This window comes from Aquila chrysaetos, chromosome 4 (assembly GCF_900496995.4).
Source record: "Aquila chrysaetos chrysaetos chromosome 4, bAquChr1.4, whole genome shotgun sequence".
Classification (NCBI taxonomy): domain Eukaryota; kingdom Metazoa; phylum Chordata; class Aves; order Accipitriformes; family Accipitridae; genus Aquila; species Aquila chrysaetos.
The window spans coordinates 46,752,604-46,770,327 of record NC_044007.1 but is presented as its reverse complement, the minus strand read 5'-3'; the positions used below and the strand labels follow the sequence as shown (position 1 = coordinate 46,770,327).

The following is a 17,724-nucleotide window of genomic DNA, read 5'->3' as shown; positions in this document are numbered from 1 at the left end:
TTTCCATGTTTTTTCCAAATTTCATCCACATTTAGAGCAGCTAGACACATGAAAATATCTTAACACACTGAATGTTTAGCACACTGATCAGTGCCTGGAAGCAAGCTTCATCAAAAGTTGAACATTTAGAAGCACTTGTAACTAGAACAGCAGCTTTTTATGGAACAGTGTGATTTTCTCAGGCATGTCTTCAGAAGACAACTCTTTTAATTGTTTGTGCAAACAAATAATTGCATATTGAGCTGTCCCCTAACTATAAAATTATGTTTTATTATTATATAAAATGGCAAACTTAGAACCACTTAGTAAATGGGGGGGGGGGAAGCTTAGAAAATGAGTATATAATTTTCAGACTTAATTGAGCCTGTAAAGTCTGAAAACATTAAGCAATTTAAGGACAGATGAAAAATACACCCAAACAGATCTACACAGTATGAAATGATTTTACAGGGATTAAGAGCACAGTGTAAGCATGAGCACTGTCTTCAGGCACAAAGTTGATGTATGTTTAGCATCTAAGATACTTCTTGAGTACAAAGGTTGTAAAGAGATGCATTTATCATGCTTGTTGATTTTCTACTTATTTTCAGTGTCTAAGGAAGCACACAATGCATGTATCTCTCTTGAACTGAGCTGTAAGCTAACAATTAGTGTTTGGAGGGATTTAGTACAGACTGAGAAATTAGTTTATGGATGTAGACCCTTCTTTGATGTAGTTCTGTTCACACGTCATGTACACATCATTCTCTTTTTCTGGGCACAGCAAGAATCGAGCTCCAGAGAAACAGTGCCCTTATTTGAAAAGCCCAGGCTGGCTTCCAGAAGGACTGTGCCAGGTGAGCTCCCTTGATTGACTTTCTTCTGGAGCTCCCACCACCCATGAAATGACTCCTCACAGCTAACATCACTGAACCCACTCCCATTTGTAATTAGCATCCTGTGACACTGCTCTGCCTCCGGCCTTCAGCGCTCTGGTTTTCTGGGTTATTGTTCTGACTGGTTCGGATGAGTTATTCCAAACATGAACTCAACTGCTTTTTATATATATCTCAAGTGATAGGTGAGTATTTCACACCCTTTACTTCAACGAATTCTTATACAATCTGTCACAGCAATGCTTTAATAAATGTTAAATTGGTGACAGACACGTAGAAGCCAACTCATGTTAACCACGCATTTCAAGCAAGGCTAGTCAAAGCCTGTCGGAGCGATAACATTTTGAAAACATATCACTTAACATTTAATCATTCAACTATCCATCAGTAAGGCAGAACCATCAGCCACTTTGCAAAGGGAACTATAGGAAATCACTACAGAATGACTTATCCGTACGAGGCAGAAACAATTTATGATTTGACCGTGGACTCCTAAACATATCTGACACTGAAAAAAGGACAGGCTGCTGTATGATTACCCACTACACGGACTTCTGTGCCCTCCTTTGATACCTAGGATACAGGACACAGTGTAAGGACAAGGCACTGTTTTAGATGGATAACTGTGCTTTCCCGTTATGACAGAATACAAATATTTGGCATGTTTCAAATGTTGTGGCTTGGTCTCTTAATTAGTTTTTTGCTGCTATTATGTTTTGATTAATGTATTTACTCCTCATTTTATATACTTAAGTAGCTCAGAGAAGGAATGAACATCAAGGAACACACACTCTGCAAATCAGCACAGAACCCAATCCAATACAAATCATAGGAAAAAATTCTGAATGCTTTGGCCCCATCTCTAAAAGAAAGTTCAAGTTTCAGATCTCTGACAGATGTTAGCACTCCATTCACATTTCATGTTCAAACCTGTACTTTGAAAATTTGTCTCAGCTTTGCCACAGGCTTCAATAGCCAGATCTGGGCACTATTGACCACATAGCGTGGACTCAAATGTGCCACCATGTCTGGATTACAGAACTGTTTGCCCCATGTGCCACACACTGATGAAGTACAACATATCCACTCCATGCTTCAGTGGTCCTTTAACCACAAAGCCTATTCTTGTGGTTGCAATTAATATAGAGGAGGAGCAGGAATCTTTCTGTGCATCCAGGAGTCATTTTTCCAACCTGGCTTCCTAAGGCATAAAGCTGACGTGATAACACTTTGCTTGTTTGTGTGCATTCCACCATAACTTCTGAGAATTCTGGTCAATTCTGAACAAATTTAATAGATTGAAAGAGACTTCCAGTAAGTTGCATGGAAATGAACAGGCAAGTAGAGGACAACAGACCTATATATGTCTCCAGTGAGGAGAGGATTGCAGCCTGAACTCAAATTTTATTAGACATTATAAAATCTATCTCATAGAGAGCAAGTATGAATGTCCCAAGAATGGGAAATGCTTCAATCAGAACATGCACCTATTACAGGTCATTTAATTGTAATGTGAGACAGAAAGTATCATTAGTTAGTAACTCCGCTCCCTGAACTACTGATGTTTACTTGTCAGTGAAAATCTTCTTATGAAGTCTATATCATCATTTGTGGTACTAGACTTTATGTGGGGAATTGACTGTTTTAAAATGCTTATTGTAAATATCTTATATTGCTCTCAACCTGATAGCACAGTGACAGGGAAGGCTAGGCATTCGTGATACCCTGGAGGGGTGAAAATAAATGATAGCTCTCACCCCAGTGCTGCCCTTTGAAGGGACCTTAGTTAGCCAGATAATGCTATGGGACAATTGTGGTTAAATCCCAAGAGAGCTTTTGGAGTGTCATCCACAGGAGCCTTCCTGAGAGCAGAAGTAATTAGTTCCAGCTGAGCACACAGGCACATAACTTTAGAAAGGTCTGGCTGCTTTCATGCTAGGAAAGAAAAGGCATTTCTGTCTAGCAGTCAGGACAACACACTCTGGAAACAGGAGAACGGCCGCCTTCGTTTGTTTGGTATCCAGCTAGGTGTGTGTTTTGAGGCTTCGGGGTGGAATTGTGCTCACTGCCTGTGAAAATTACGGGTTTCTGTTTGCTGGGTAGCTGAAAAATTCCCATAAAATACTACGCAGAAGTTTCTGTGCTTCACAGAGGAGTCCTCCAAGGTCACTGTTCAGCAGCCCAAGACTTGGCCTTCCTACAGGTGTTCACAGCGTGCTAGACAGTTCCCAGGGACATATGTAAAGCTCTGTCTTGGGAGGCCTTCCTAAAACATCTAATCTAAACACCGGTATTGCTGCACTTTTATGTATATCTTTGTGTGTTCTGGCACTTGATAAAAATTCCATTATTTTCAGCGAGTGAGTGTCACCTGGAGATACCACAGATTCCTCTGAGGAGGTGCTTTTGCAGAGTTCATCCTTAGGTTATATGTGGCCTATTCTTTTTGTTTTTTTCCCCCAGAAACTCCAGGAAAGACATCTGAAAATCTCCACTCTTGTGCATCTCATCTGGATATCTTCCCACTACAGAAGGTACTAGCTAAAGCCCAGCTGTTCTCAGAGAAGTGATGGCTCAGCAGCTGAACTCCTGCTGTGTACAGAACAGTAAAAGCACGAAACAAATGCCAAGTATTGATGGAGCAGCTACAGGTTCATTGTTAGAAGGACCACTAGTGACTACTAAATGCCATCAGATGGTTAAGGACAGCCAGTTACAGTTTAATAGCTCCTCTCGGGGTCCTGGGAAACTAACTCGTAAAAAGCATCAGAGGCTCACTACATTGCTTCGGTTTTTAACTAGCCACAAAGGCATGTAACTGAGCATGCCAGAGAGTGGGCTCTGGCATGGATCTGGCTGAGCAAGACACACTTGCTGCAGCCTCTGTAAGGAAGAGAATAATTTCATCTTCTTGGCTGCTCAGCCCTTGGTGTAGGGTAGACCGATATTTTTGCTGCAGTCACAGTGGGGTCCTGCAATTTACTGCAAGCTTCTAAAAACTTCATATATCCAAATTCACTGCACACAGATTATCCAATGACAACCACCTTAATCACTACTGCTGAGCTGAGAGTCAAACCTGTGGTGAAATGGCAGTGCTTTCTGGATCAGCGTGATCCTCAGTGGAAGGATTCTACTTTTTTAATATTTAAATGTAGTGTCTGTTTTTAAGAGGTTGACTAAGCACTGTGCCAATTTTGTAACATGGAGTCAACCAAGATAATTTCTTGCACACTTTAAACCCATATTTAACTATATGCAAAAGTTGCCTTATTAATGGCATTGTGGATAGTGTGCGAAAGACAATGTTTTTAAAGAAATCTTTTGGCTCTTACTTATGCCTACTCTGCTTGGGACAATGATGGAAGAAATACTCGATTCTCTGCTCACGGATCCATTCTTCCAAGTGTACCACATGAGACAGAAGCAGTACTTCTTTCTAATGCTAATGGCATAGTCCATCAAACCTAGCTTTGCAAATGTTTTTGATAGACTATGAAAAAGGATGCTCGCTTCTGCAGATCTGATGACATTGACATGCTTCCCTACCACAAACCTTCCTAATATGTTGAACAGTTTGAATTAAACCTTCATCCATGGCTTCCCAAGCGCAAGGGAAGCCATCAATGTACTCACTGAACGGGCTGTCGTGTGCCTTAGTGACAGGAACAAAAGCAGCGATGTGCGCAGCACAGAACGAGCCTCTTCAATGCACCAGCCCGTGCTAGCACCTAATGCCAACGCAGGCCTAAGCTGCTGCTTCTGGGCGAGCCAGCACCCATCCCTTCTGGACCGGTGGTGCTCCTTCGAGAGCACAAATCAGACCCCACCCCTCAGTGCCCTGCCAGCCACCAGAGGGCATGTTATAGCTACATCTCTGGCAAGCTGAATAATTCGTTGACTACTGAAGAGGCAACCACTGTCTTTTTCTCCTTCCTTCCTTTCTTTTCCTCTGAGTGCCTAAAACAGGTCTGACAAGAAAAAGACTGTACAGTCTTGGTCACACACGGTCGGTTTTATACTCTGGGTAAAGCACAAAGGACTGTCAAAACCATGTCCTTGTACACGCTGCTCATTAGAAAGCACAGCCTGAACGCAGGGTCCTTTCCGATCTGGGAATTCAGGGAAGCACTGCTGAGGCTGGAGGCGGTACCTGCTGAAGACCTCACCATGGGGAAAGGGTGGTGAGAGCACATGTCAATGCAGTGGATTCAAAAGTCCCCCCTGAAATCCTCAGACGGCTCCTAGTTAGAATTGGTGCTGGGTAAGCACCTATATCCAAGTCCTCCGTTTGGCTCAAGGACTGAAGATGTTTCTAGACATAAGTCTAGACTGTCTGTGTCAAACAGGTTTTTTGGTGTCCTCTTCTCAGCACTTGTATGCTCATATAAAAATCCCTAAAATTTATATGCTAATTCCTTCACCTTCCAAGCAACACATCAAAGCCGTTTTGCATACACACATTTTTAGCTAAGACTACCATGTCTTTAACTCATTAAAATGTAACTGCTCTTGTTCTCAGTCTAGCTATAGCAGTTGAAAAATGTTCGATGCTTATTTCAAACTACACTGACAGTGTCAAATAATGAGCAAATAGGCTATTGCTGTGTATGAAAAATGCATCACTTCTGTTCGGAAAGTAATTCTAAAGAAGAGCTTAGAAACCACTTGGCTTTTTTTCAGATTTACAGTTGTGCCTCCTAAGATTATTTAAATAATACCTTTATTCCTTCTACCCATAATGTTTTGGAGCATGGTGTGCTGCAGGCCAAAACATTAAACTTTTATTACCTGTAAATGTGAGCAACATTTTACCCGAGTGATATGAGGAGTTCCTGAGACTTTGAGAGCCAGCCAGCCAGCCAGCACACAGCACTGAACTGCACGCGCAGATAAGGAACATTTTCTGTATTATTTGTGTACAACAGATAGCAATTTGGTAAGGAAAAATTTTTCCAAAATTAGCTACTTTTTAAAAGTTTTCCAGTATTAGGCCTTTTAAGCAGCTATTCATGTGGTTTTTTGGACTACCCAACACTTACAAAAGGAAAAAATATATGAAGGAAATATAAGAAATATCTAATCAAAATAATTAAAAAGCAGTGCAGTTTTGCATGGATCTGGACACTTACCTATAAGCAAGATTACTAATGCATCGGTAATGTAATAACCAAACAGGAAAGGCTTCTGCCAGACTTCCACACCAACAGCACCAGTAAGCAGATATGCTGCTATTAATACCTACAGAAAAAGGATAACATATTTTCAATCCTTTACTTCTAAAGGCACAGAATTTCACTTATCATCTTAATACAAATGCAAAAGTAAAAAACCCCTGTTATTTTCCTCCTCTCTCCACTTTACAGGACCTTATGCTGTCATCCCAAAACAATTACTTCTAAGCAGTGAAGCAATTTCCAGGGTCACCAACAAAATTATTTAAAACGTATTTCATACAATAAGCAAGTAACTTCCCTGCTAATGTGTGCACCTGTTTGAATGTGGTAAGTCTTACTGACTTACCTTTTCAAACCACCCAATTTCTAAATCCCTTCTTAATTGCAGGTCTCCCCACTGCACATGCACTTTCTTGTATTTGCATACAGACTACAGAATTAGCAATATGTGGTTAGTTTTGTAGCTCAGCCTCCTGAACTGATCATATCAGAACAACTGAGAGGGGGAAAAAAAAATCTAAGCTCACCTGAAATAATAAAAAATTCAATTGAATGTGACGAAATAAAAAGAAGGGGTGGGAGCTGAAGTCTTCCCCAATTTTTAATTTGTTTGACAGGTAACATTGTTACAGGACACAGAAAGAAACAAGCAGTCAAATGTCATTACCAGCAAAGGACTCAAACACAACACTCGTGAGTCATTTAACATGCCACCAGTTTCAGTAGTGATGTAGATGTAGTTTCTACTGTCTCGTCAGAGTTAATTTTGTGATGCAGCAGAGGTCAGAAATCTTAATGCAGGCAAAACCGTATAGCTCCTATTGCTGTAACCTTCACACCCATCATATTGCTTGCAGCAGCACTGCCTACTGACAGTTTATGGCACAAACTGTTGAAGCTTTACCATGTTAGGTGTGCAACGTGCAAGTGCAGTACTGAACGTGATACAGCGATTCCCAAACCCTTGCGCCCTTGACCCCACCTCCTCAAGGGACCCCCTCTCCTTTGAAACCCATTCCCCGGCTTAGCCCAGGCCACCCACTCCCTGCAGCCCCTTCCGCTGCTGGCACCCAGCTAGCAGGACTGCTGCCCTGCTCTTTCTCTAGGCTATTTTGTTTTCAGCGGTTTAGTTTTGCTATAGGACTCATAAGGAGCTGTGTGTTTCATTTTACATGTCTCAACCTCCTGAACTATTCTAGACTTGAATTAACAATGAATTGCAAACATTTACTTCAGCTCTAAATTATTAACTATGTTAATTATAATGCCATTTAGAAGACTGCATATTCATATATCTATTCCCAGGTAACATTCAGTAACTTTTATTTTTTCTGTTCAATACAGCTTCTCACTCTGGGATGACAGATATTTTACAGTTTTAATCGTACAATAGATCTTAATTTTTTTTTTTTCAGTTTTTTTAAATACTAATTTTTTACTATATTATAGTTTTTCTTCATTTTTAACTTTAACAAACACATTTCCAGTCTTCTAAATTAAATTAATTGCTTTAATTTAAAGGTACACTGAAGATCTTTTTTCTAGATAGCAGGTTGCTTAACATCACAGGTTAGTAGCAGAACACTGATGTCCATTAAACTCCCTATTACACTTAAATATTGCTATGTTTGACTTCACTTACTTCTCTGTATCTAAAGTCAAGATTCTTGCCCTATCAGTACATAACTTTTAAAAAGTTTTGCTTGAATGGGGCACTGCAGAACTGGATGGTTGAATTGCCTCTGCAAGAACAAGCAGCACAACAGATCTGCAATGGAGAAGAGCAGGTACTAGCATGAGAGTTACATCTTGGGCCATTGAAGACAGTGAGTCAAATTTTGGTCTAAATGAAGGACGTGTATAATGGGTTTTACAACTGACTACAACAGAGCTAACATTTGGCTTTCCGAAGAAGTTGCATTATGTTATCCGTAAGACATGACGGATGGACTCCTGGCCCCATCAAAGTTGATGGCAAAACTCCAACTGGCTTTGATGGAGGCTGAGTTTACCCTCACACGTTGAATTCTGAACAGACTTTTTTTGTCAAGTGATAAAAGAGGAACTTCAGTATCATCCGTTAATACAGTCAGTACTTTTGGCAGTGCAGTCATGAGTATCGCTGCCAGATGTCAGCACACCTCTAGGAAGAGGAGCGTCTGTGCAACGGGCTCTGTCAGGGGAATGCCCTGCCCTGGGATTTGGTGATGCAGCACTCAGAGGTTGAGATCGCCTCTTATTTAACAGATGTTATGTATGGAAAACACTCTTTGGCTTCAAATTTTTGGTGTGTTGTTTTTTAAGGACTCGTAACTGAGATCCTGCTATCACTGAAATCAATAAGAATAACCACTTCGACTTCACTGAGGCAGTCTCAAAGGCTTCCTTTAGAAAGCTGGAAGGACGAGAAAATGGCTGGGTCCCTTGGTCTAAGGTATATTAGCAAAAATTGAAGATTGCCAAAATCATTAGACAAAAGCTAAGTATGTTAATCAGCTGTATAAAATTGTGACTGTTTTTAAAGGCATTGCTGGTAAAAAAAAAAAAGAATTAAAATGTACAGCAGTCTTCCTAAGTGCAACTGAATAATTCTGCTTAAGAAAAGCCAGCTAAGTTTTTTATTCATCTCTCTGGCATCAATCAGTATTTTTCAGATATAAATCTAGTCTTTAGCAAGTAAAAATAATTACAACCTTCTGTAAAATGAGAAGTCCAAATTAAGTAACACAAGTAAGGATTGTATAGTAAGTTAGTGTCAGATATATACAATCTTGGATTCCAGCTCACTGCAGCATCTGACCAGGCAAATTTTTGGCTTGTCAAGGCCTTATCTATGAGGAGGCAATATTACTTAATGCAGACAAAAATCCAGCATGGTGTTAATTTGTAGGCGCTTTGATATGGCAGCCTATGGCTGAACAGCAGGACAGCTGGCTTCTGAGCAGTGGCTCCCTGTATTGTCACGGCTTTGTAAATCACAACAGTCACTCTTCTCACCCTGTGAAATCAGAATATTACTTCTTTAACATGGCATTGGGAGAATTCTATATAACCATAAGGCAGTACAACTCCTCAAAATCTCCTAGCTTCTAGTCTTTTAACTGTTCTCCAAAATACTTGACTTTTTAAAATCACCATCTCTTTCATCTCTTTCCACTACTGCAGGTATAAGTTTTGTGACTAAAATGTTCTAGACTGTGTGTGTATGTACATACATTTTTTTCCTCCCTAATGATTTACCCTTTCTGTTTTACAAATAGGCACATTGAGTATGCTGCATGATGTACTACACGGGTTCTCATCTTTTGTTAAAATATACTGGCTATGCTTTTAAATTCTTTATGATTCTATAAAAAATGGCATTCATTTTACTGTAATATTCAATTTCACTAGCATATTCCAATAGCATTAATTGTTCATGTGTTGAAATACTTTCCATTAACACAGTGCTCAAACTGAACATCTAGAAAGCAAAGTAATTTAAAATACAAGGTTACTTTTTTCCTCTGAAAATAAATACAATGCTTGCCTAAAAAAAGTAAAACCTGACAATTTCCTACAAGTCATTTCAATAGGAGTTAACTTTAGCATGATGTGTAATTTTTCCATTTTAATTTTTTCTTAGTATTTTTTCTTTCAATTAATAGTTAAAGGTGGCAAATTTAGCCTATAAAAATAGGGGGTTTATATGTTTTAGAAAGGTCATTTTGCATTTAGACATGTAGTATGTGATAGGTAAACAGCTAAAGCACCTGGAAGATTAATTAACCAAGAAAGGTTTGAGTAGAATCATAATTGAGTGGTTAAGAATGAAGCAATCTGATGCAGAAAGAGCCTGTACACCGCAGGTTCTTCTGTTTAAATTTCATATGGATACACTATGGGGTTTCCCTCCGATAACTGAGTACTGAGTTCGGTTTCCAGCTGTGTCAGGAGGCAGCTGGAAGCAGACACCATGGCCTGGCCAGCACTGCTTCCACACCACTATCGGTTCTTTTACTTCAACAATTCCAGTGTGCTCCTAGCTTTTGCACTGGATAATAGTCAATATTATTTCTTCACAAGAAAGGCTATGCTTTCCACAGACATTTCAAATTTTCTCAGAAAAACTCTGAAATTGAGTATTTTTTAACTAAAATAAAAATATTCTGAATCCTGATAATGTGACCAAAGAATGACACATTTGCATCTTCATTTTTCTTCTTAATAGAGACTTTTTTTTTTTTTCCTTCAGAGGAGCTAGAAGTTTTTTAAAGACATGATATGCACTTGCATTGCTTGGGATTTCTTTGCTGGTTCCTGAAAGACTGGCTGCCGCAGTACTTCCCAGGAAAAGGCCATACAAAACATATTTCAGCATAAGCTTTGTACACTGTTTCTCAAAAGAAAACCTGGTATATGACATCCAAAAAAACCTCTTCCCCTGTTTTGACTGAAAGGAAGGAGAAAAGTAAGTTCTACAATGTTTAAGTTGCTACCTGCATCATATACTTCATTTATTTGGAGTTTCAAGGCAAGCAGAGCGTTCTCCCCGAGAGCCTAGATGGGACCATCCAAAGCCATCAGGCAGAACAGGCTGGGAAAGCATCTCAGACCGAAAACCTGGGGCTTATGGTCCAAGCATCCATGCCTTCAGGCATGACTGTATATAGCATTTCTGATCCTCTTCTCCTTAAAGGGCTAGGGTAGGGCCAGAGAGAGCTGCCTGCTGCCTTTCACATTTGAAGCTTGTGCTTTTGTGCCTTTTTCGAGCTTGCCCTCTTGGCTGTGGAGAGTGAGAGGAAGGAGTGTGGAATCATCTGGGTCACTCCAGCTCTCACACAGCTCTTATTTTCACTTTTAAACTTTTATTTAAGAATACAAAGGGTACCTCCCTGTTACGCTTAAGGCAGCACCAATGTAAGCAGAGGTATCACTACATCACATTAAGGAAAAATTAGTATTTTGTTCCCTTACTATGAACTCAACTGCAGTGGCTTATGAAAAGCAACAGAAGGATTAGAGGAGTATTTCATTAGGAGAATATTACATTTTTCAGGAGGAAAATAGATTTTTTTAAAAAAATCAAGAGGATGTCTGTGAAAATTAACATATGGCAGGAAGTCTGAAGTTTTAATTTCTCAGGAAAGCTTTGTCTTTTTTTCTCCAAGAAACTTAATTTGCAGATACTAGCTTTCTTTAGTTGGGCTTGTAACAAAAAGAAAAGTGTTTGTTTTCACAAGATCTATCCAACTGAATTTCTCACAGAACATTGCAAAGGTTTCTTTTTTAGCCTTCTCTTCAGCCCATGACTTTTGGGGTTTCTAATAGGTGTGCTTACTCAAAAGTGTATGACAATTGTCTAGATGCTATGGTGTAAAGAGGCTCCTCTCCCTGCATCTTTTTCTGCCCACAGAGGAGTCAGCAGGAGATAGAGCCTTGTGCTGGAGGGAGGAGAGAGAGGAAGAATTTTCACTGCTGCAGACGCCTCCTCCTTGATTCTGGACCCACAGACATAACAGTCCTCTGACCAAGCATCTCTCAGACACATTACAGCCATTTTTCAAGTTTACAAACTACAGCTTCCTATAAATGGCTGTCTGCTGTAATCAAAACTAATTGGAGTGCCAATTACAGCCCAGCTAGTATAATTAGGTTACCAATTCTGACGAGCCATCAAGTCGCAGAAAAATGTGATCTGCATAAGTCCCACAAATTTCTCTATTTATAATGAGGTATTTTTTCACGAGGAACAGCAACTCTTTTTATACCATAATTAACACAGAGCCAGGGCTGTCTGTGTTTATATACAGCAGAGCTGACTCAGCAGCGGTGTCCTGGGAGCTACATACCAGTTAAGCTTTCATTAAGGTCAACAGTTATCTGTTTGCACACTTACATCAGTTACTGTATTTCCTGAGCTTTGTGGGGATAATGAAGTCCAAAGTTCCTGGCTACCATCTATTTTAAAAGCAGAAGCAGGGGACTAGACTACCTGAATGTCTGACATGCCAATGCAATAGCATCATGTTATCGGTGAAATTATTTAAGACAGAGCAAAGAGGTACATTCGTGTGGCAATCCAGCTAGGAACACCACAGAGGAAATAGTGAACTAAATGCCAGGAATCAGTCTGAAAGCAGCCTGCGAGTGCTTCCGCCCTCTCTGCCTCTGAATGTGACTGGGAATATCTGGCAGAGAACTGGTGGGAAAAAAACAGCAAGAACATCATCTTTCTTACTCATCATCAGCCATTTGTTAATGTCCTCAGTATCCTCTCCTCCAAGTAGCTGGAGATGAAGAGCTACCTTTAATAGTGCACACATCATACAAGTTTTGCTGAATGGGTTTACAAAACAAGAGCAAGGCAATGTTTGTAGGGGCATCAAGAGCTTTTACTAGACTAGTTAGTACAGCTGGAAAAAGTACGTTATGTACTTTCTGGTGTGTGTGAAATGTAGTTTGAACTAACGGAAAAATATTACCTTGATCTACAAATCCTGTCTTGTCTTTGTTCATAGGCAATCACAACTACAAAAGCTAATTTTTACAGATGGAAAAACTGACATACAGACATTTCAATAGTACAGTCTTCCACCACTGTTGATGATTGCACTATATAGCATCAAAAAATCCTTACATTTATATGCTTATCATTTTGAGTGTGGGCGAATCATCACAGAAGTTACTAGAAAGCAAGCATGCAGGACAGCAATTCAGCATCAGAGGGGAACAGGAAATAGCACTCATTAGCACCTTGCATCCAAGTTAATCAAAGCAGTTTACAAACTTTACTGAAATTCAGCCTCACCACAGATCTGTCAGGCAGGGAAATGTTATGACCATTATTTCCCAGATGGGAAAGCAGTGACAGAGGCATAGGTCACTGATAGGCACTGACAGAGTTAACAGTACTGCTCTGTTAGTTGATAACCACTCCCATATTTAACCACTACTACAGTTTGAGTGTTGTAGCAATCCAAAGGAGCTTTCTAAACATTCACATGTAGATCTACAGTGATCATCTGAGCAACAAGTGAAATTGGTTTGAACATAGCTATTCCTCTCCTGCTGGAAGAACATCACTAAGAAGCCTTGCACAGACATGGCTGAAACTTGCAGACCAGCTGGCTGCCTAATGTCTTAGTCCTGAGCCAACTCCTTCTCCCAGAACCTATTTTCTAAGGGATGAAACAGATGCACCACAGCTGGACCACCACCTCTGAGTTGTTCTCAAACCACTGGATTCTGATTATGTTTACAGCAACACATCTGCAGTCATTAATCCAAATACTATATTTCCATTAAAACACATATTTGAATATTTGTCAAACTTCTTTTCAATTATGTATATTTGGCTGTACCTTTCCTCTCATGCCTGTGACAGGAAGCTCAGAAGGACTGGGACTGTGCTCTTCAGGCTGCAAGAGCCTGGCTATCTAAGAAATAGATAAGCTAGCCCAGAAATCCCAGCGCTGGTCCCTTGGCAGTGCAATGAGCTTGTTACTGCTGCTACACATTTGTGCACTGAGGCCACCACTCACTGTGGTGCCTTGGGCGTGTTTCTGACAAGGTCCACCTCAAGGTAGGGCTGTAAGTCAGTCAAGAACTCAGCTGGGGACTGGCTGTGGGCTGATACATAATTCACGTTACTGAACGCCATTCCTGGAGAGGAAACCTCTAATGGTACGACTTTGACTTTTTTCCAAGGGTAAAACTCACTTGACAACAGTCAGTGCTCACTGTATAGGTACAATGCTATTTCCACTACCACATTTGATGTAAGAGGTGGTAGAATTGAGAAGGTCTCGTATTGTATAACTGTATAACTGTTAATAAATACTACTTGGACTAATTCACATCGTGCCTCAGAACCTAGTGTTGGTGGGAAAATTGCTTATGGCTTCAGATAGCATAATAATTTTTGTTAACACCACAAATCAAATGCAGCTAAATGACATTCTCATGGGCACTATCTGACTGCTAGGCTTGCTGCAAGCCTTTTTTTTCCTGCAAGGCAATGAATCTCTGATGCTGACAATTTGCTCGAAAGCGTCCCTTCTTTGCAAATGCAGGAAATATTTCTGAATTACTTTTAGGGTTATGCTATTTCACATTCAAAATCTGGGCCAAATATATTTGCTTTGAGCTCTATTTTTCTATTTCTGTAATATTATGAAAACACTAACATAGTTAAAAAATAAAACCAAAACAGGAATGATAAATACTTACCACTTGGCTTATATCATATCCCCAAGGAAGAAAAAGAACTCCTGTGTTATATTTCTCCCAGTGTGAACACATAAAGTTAAACAAGACAATGCTTAAATATATATACATTGTATATACAGAAACTCCAGTCTTCCCATTGTCACAGGAACAGACAGAAAAAAAAGAAAGTACAAAAATGGAGGTAGCCCAGCTATCCAGCCCATGGTCAAATAATTCTCCCAGAGGAGTACTGGACTGAGTCCTTCGAGCATGTTTCCCATCTATGGAGTCTAGAAGGATTGGGAAATGAAAAGAAATAAAGAATTAGAGCACAACAAAAGGAGTAACTTTCTTCACATACACTTCTCTACTGCCATATGTAACATATGGAAAAATACACTGACATGACAGCAAACTGAAGCACAACAGTCCCTTCAATACCAACATGTTAGGATTGCTTATACAATATTTGATTCAGTTATCAAGTAATTCTTCTGTCGTTACCTCAGCTCTTAAACTAAATGCCACCTTCCTTACAAGCTTTAAAAAGACATTAATAATTACCTGTCCCCAGTGGTCTTTAAACACTTTTATGTCAGTCCCTGCAATCACTTTCTCAAAGAAAGTGCTGAAAAATGTCCATAGGGCTTCTCACCCGTCCATTGGTGTTGTGGACCCTCTGACACTTCAGACCGCTTATGGGGTAGATTCACTAAGGCATTTAGGTTGCCTGATGTTAAATGCCTCAATGACTAACAGTTACATGGCAGACCCAAGGAGCAAATTTCACAAAATTTATTTGTGTGTATGCCTACATGAGGTATTTTAAAGAGTCTTTCAGCTGAAATCTTAGGATACAAGAGCCAGCAGTGTGCCCAGGTGGCCAAGAAGGCCAATGGCATCCTGGCCTGCATCAGAAATAGCATGGCCAGCAGGAGCAGGGAAGTGATTGTTCCCCTGTACTGGGCACTGGTGAGGCTGCACCTCGAATACTGTGTTCAGTTTTGGGCCCCTCACTGCAGGAAAGACATTGAGGTGCTGGAGCGTGTCCAACAAATAGCAATGAAGCTGGTGAAGGGTCTAGAGAGCAAGTCTCATGAGGAGTGGCTGAGGCAACGGGGGTTGTTTAGTCTGGAGAAAAGGAGGCTGAGGGGAGACCTTATCGCTCTCTACAACTACCTGAAAGGAGGCTGGAGTGAGGTGGGTGCTGGTCTCTTCTCCCAAGTAACAAGAGATAGTACGAGAGGAAATAGCCTCAAGTTGCAGCAGGGGAGGTTTAGATTGGATGTTAGAAAAAATTTCTTTACTGCAAGGGTTGTCAGGCATTAGAGCAGGCTGCCCAGGGAAGTGGTTGAGTCACCATCCCTGGAGGTATTTAAAAGACGTGTAGACTTGGTGCTTAGGGACATGGTTTAGTGGTGGACTTGGCAGTGTTAGGCTTATGGTTGGACTCGATGATCTTAAGGGTCTTTTCTAACTTAAATGATTCTATGATTCTACGATTCTAAGAATACCTTACTGTTAAGGTGAGGTATGTGTTGATCACTTTTAATACTTAAGTGCTTGAAAGATGCCCAAATACTGTACTGGATCTCACTCTGAGGATGCCTTTGGACAATATGGTTTGAGTCGAGCTGAGAGTTCACTGCTATTGAACAGGGGAGGACCTGCAGCCTGCTCAGCTGGTGGAAAGACAGTGAACATTAGGTTTTCTTCTGGGTAACTGAACAGAATTGGCACTGTGAATGGTACAAAAAGCAAAGGAGATGGCACAAGGGAGGGACAGTGAATGCAGGGAGAATGAGGAGGAAGGGAGTCTAGCAGCTAACCTTTCTTAGTTGTATTGTCAAACCATACCCTTAGTCTCTTCTCTGAGACTGTGCTGGTGCGAAATGGAAATATTTCCTTCTTAAAGTTAAGTGTAAATCCCCAGGACGAACCTCTTAGGAAAAAGTACACAGAACAAACCTTACAGATTACTTATTGTTGTCCTGAATCTCAAAATAACATGGAGAATTTTCTTCTTTTTAATGTTACCTGGAAGGTACTATAGCTAACAATTATTAGCTATTGATAGCATTAGTAACCCAAAACTGACTAGAGATACAACTCAGCAGAGTGAGACCAAAGACTCCACAGCTGCTATACATCATATGCTACTTACTTCTCCAGATTATTTGGCAGTACTCTGAGTTTTGTTTAATGTAAATATACTTCAGGGATCTAAACCAGGAAAACATGGGATTTCATTTTGTACAGATTTTAGACTATCTCCCTATTGTAATACCTAAACAGCTGTGAGATATCCTCTGCCCAAATACAAATCACTTGAGACATTTCTCACAACTCTAAAAATTAAAGATCTCATAGAGGATTTCAAATATGGCTTGCCCCCTTCTAGAGCCACATTTTCTCTCTGTTAAAATTACCATTGAATTGTCCACATCTTACTGAAATGTGCAGAAAGAAAACTGTATAAGCTTGAGGTTAGTTGAATACTGTTGCTATAAATTTAGAAATTCTTTAGTCTGTTAAAGGATGCTCCTGAAACATAACTAGCAAATAGGTATGCAAACATTCCTTAACAGTTTATGGTCTTTTATATTTCAAGAACATCTATCCAAAATCAGAGAGAATTCTGTCGTAGGGGTAATACCTTTTAAAAATGAGAATGATGGAAGATTTGTCTGTTCATAAATTATTTTAGGGTGTCACAAAAAAATATTCACATTAGATACTAAAATATGTACACCACAGTGAAAGAGTGGTTTTCATTTTGCAGGAACCTTCAGTTTTACTAAAAAGAGTTAGGCTTATAATGGTGTCATGAAATACAGTATGTCTAATTTTAATGGGCATGGAGAAAAATACAGGAATTGTATAACACATATGTAAAATTCAATTTTCACAAAACTTTCCCCACATTTTCCATGTGGTTTCACTAGCTTTTTAAGAGAGTGAAAGTATTTTCTGTTTTAGGTTTCAGTTTTAAATTATTCATGCCAACAAAGGTGTATGTTCAATAGTGGACATACACTGTCCCACACTTCATTGCTTTAGAATGCTTATGCTATGATTTTGTCTCATAAAGGTTCATAAATCTTCAGGTTTTTTAAAGTTTAGATAATTTTTAAATAGTGGAATATTGTGGTGGAATAAATAGTGCAAAATAACAGCAAAGAGCACTCCATTTTATGGAAAGGGAAAAGATACCAAACCACCTTAACAAAGGGAAAAAAAAAAAAGAGCAGCATGCTAGGGAATTTGGAGAGAGTAACTGTGTCATTAAAAAGAAGCTGAGAGAGATTAAAGCTGCATATTTGGTTAGTTATTATGGCTCTTTGCAGTCTTCCAAAGGGAAAACTTTGGCCATGCAGAATTAAATCTGAGACTAAATATTTCATGAAGTGGCTTGGACAGCAGACATAAAAATCTACATATACATCAGTTCATTATAGCTTTGACTGTCAACATCATATTCC

At 39.7% G+C, this 17,724-nt stretch overlaps 1 protein-coding gene across 1 annotated transcript in view; it reads right to left on the bottom strand.

Annotated features, from left to right (window-relative positions):
• LOC115340073 (ethanolaminephosphotransferase 1-like) overlaps nucleotides 1-17,724 on the bottom strand; it is a 60,900-nt gene that overhangs the window by 13,859 nt on the left and 29,317 nt on the right. Inside the window, exons 5-6 of the mRNA XM_030010865.1 lie at nucleotides 14,264-14,532; nucleotides 6,008-6,116 (exon numbers count right to left, since the gene is read on the bottom strand). Coding sequence (XP_029866725.1) covers nucleotides 6,008-6,116; nucleotides 14,264-14,532 — 378 coding nt within the window. The remainder of the gene's footprint in view (nucleotides 1-6,007; nucleotides 6,117-14,263; nucleotides 14,533-17,724) is intronic.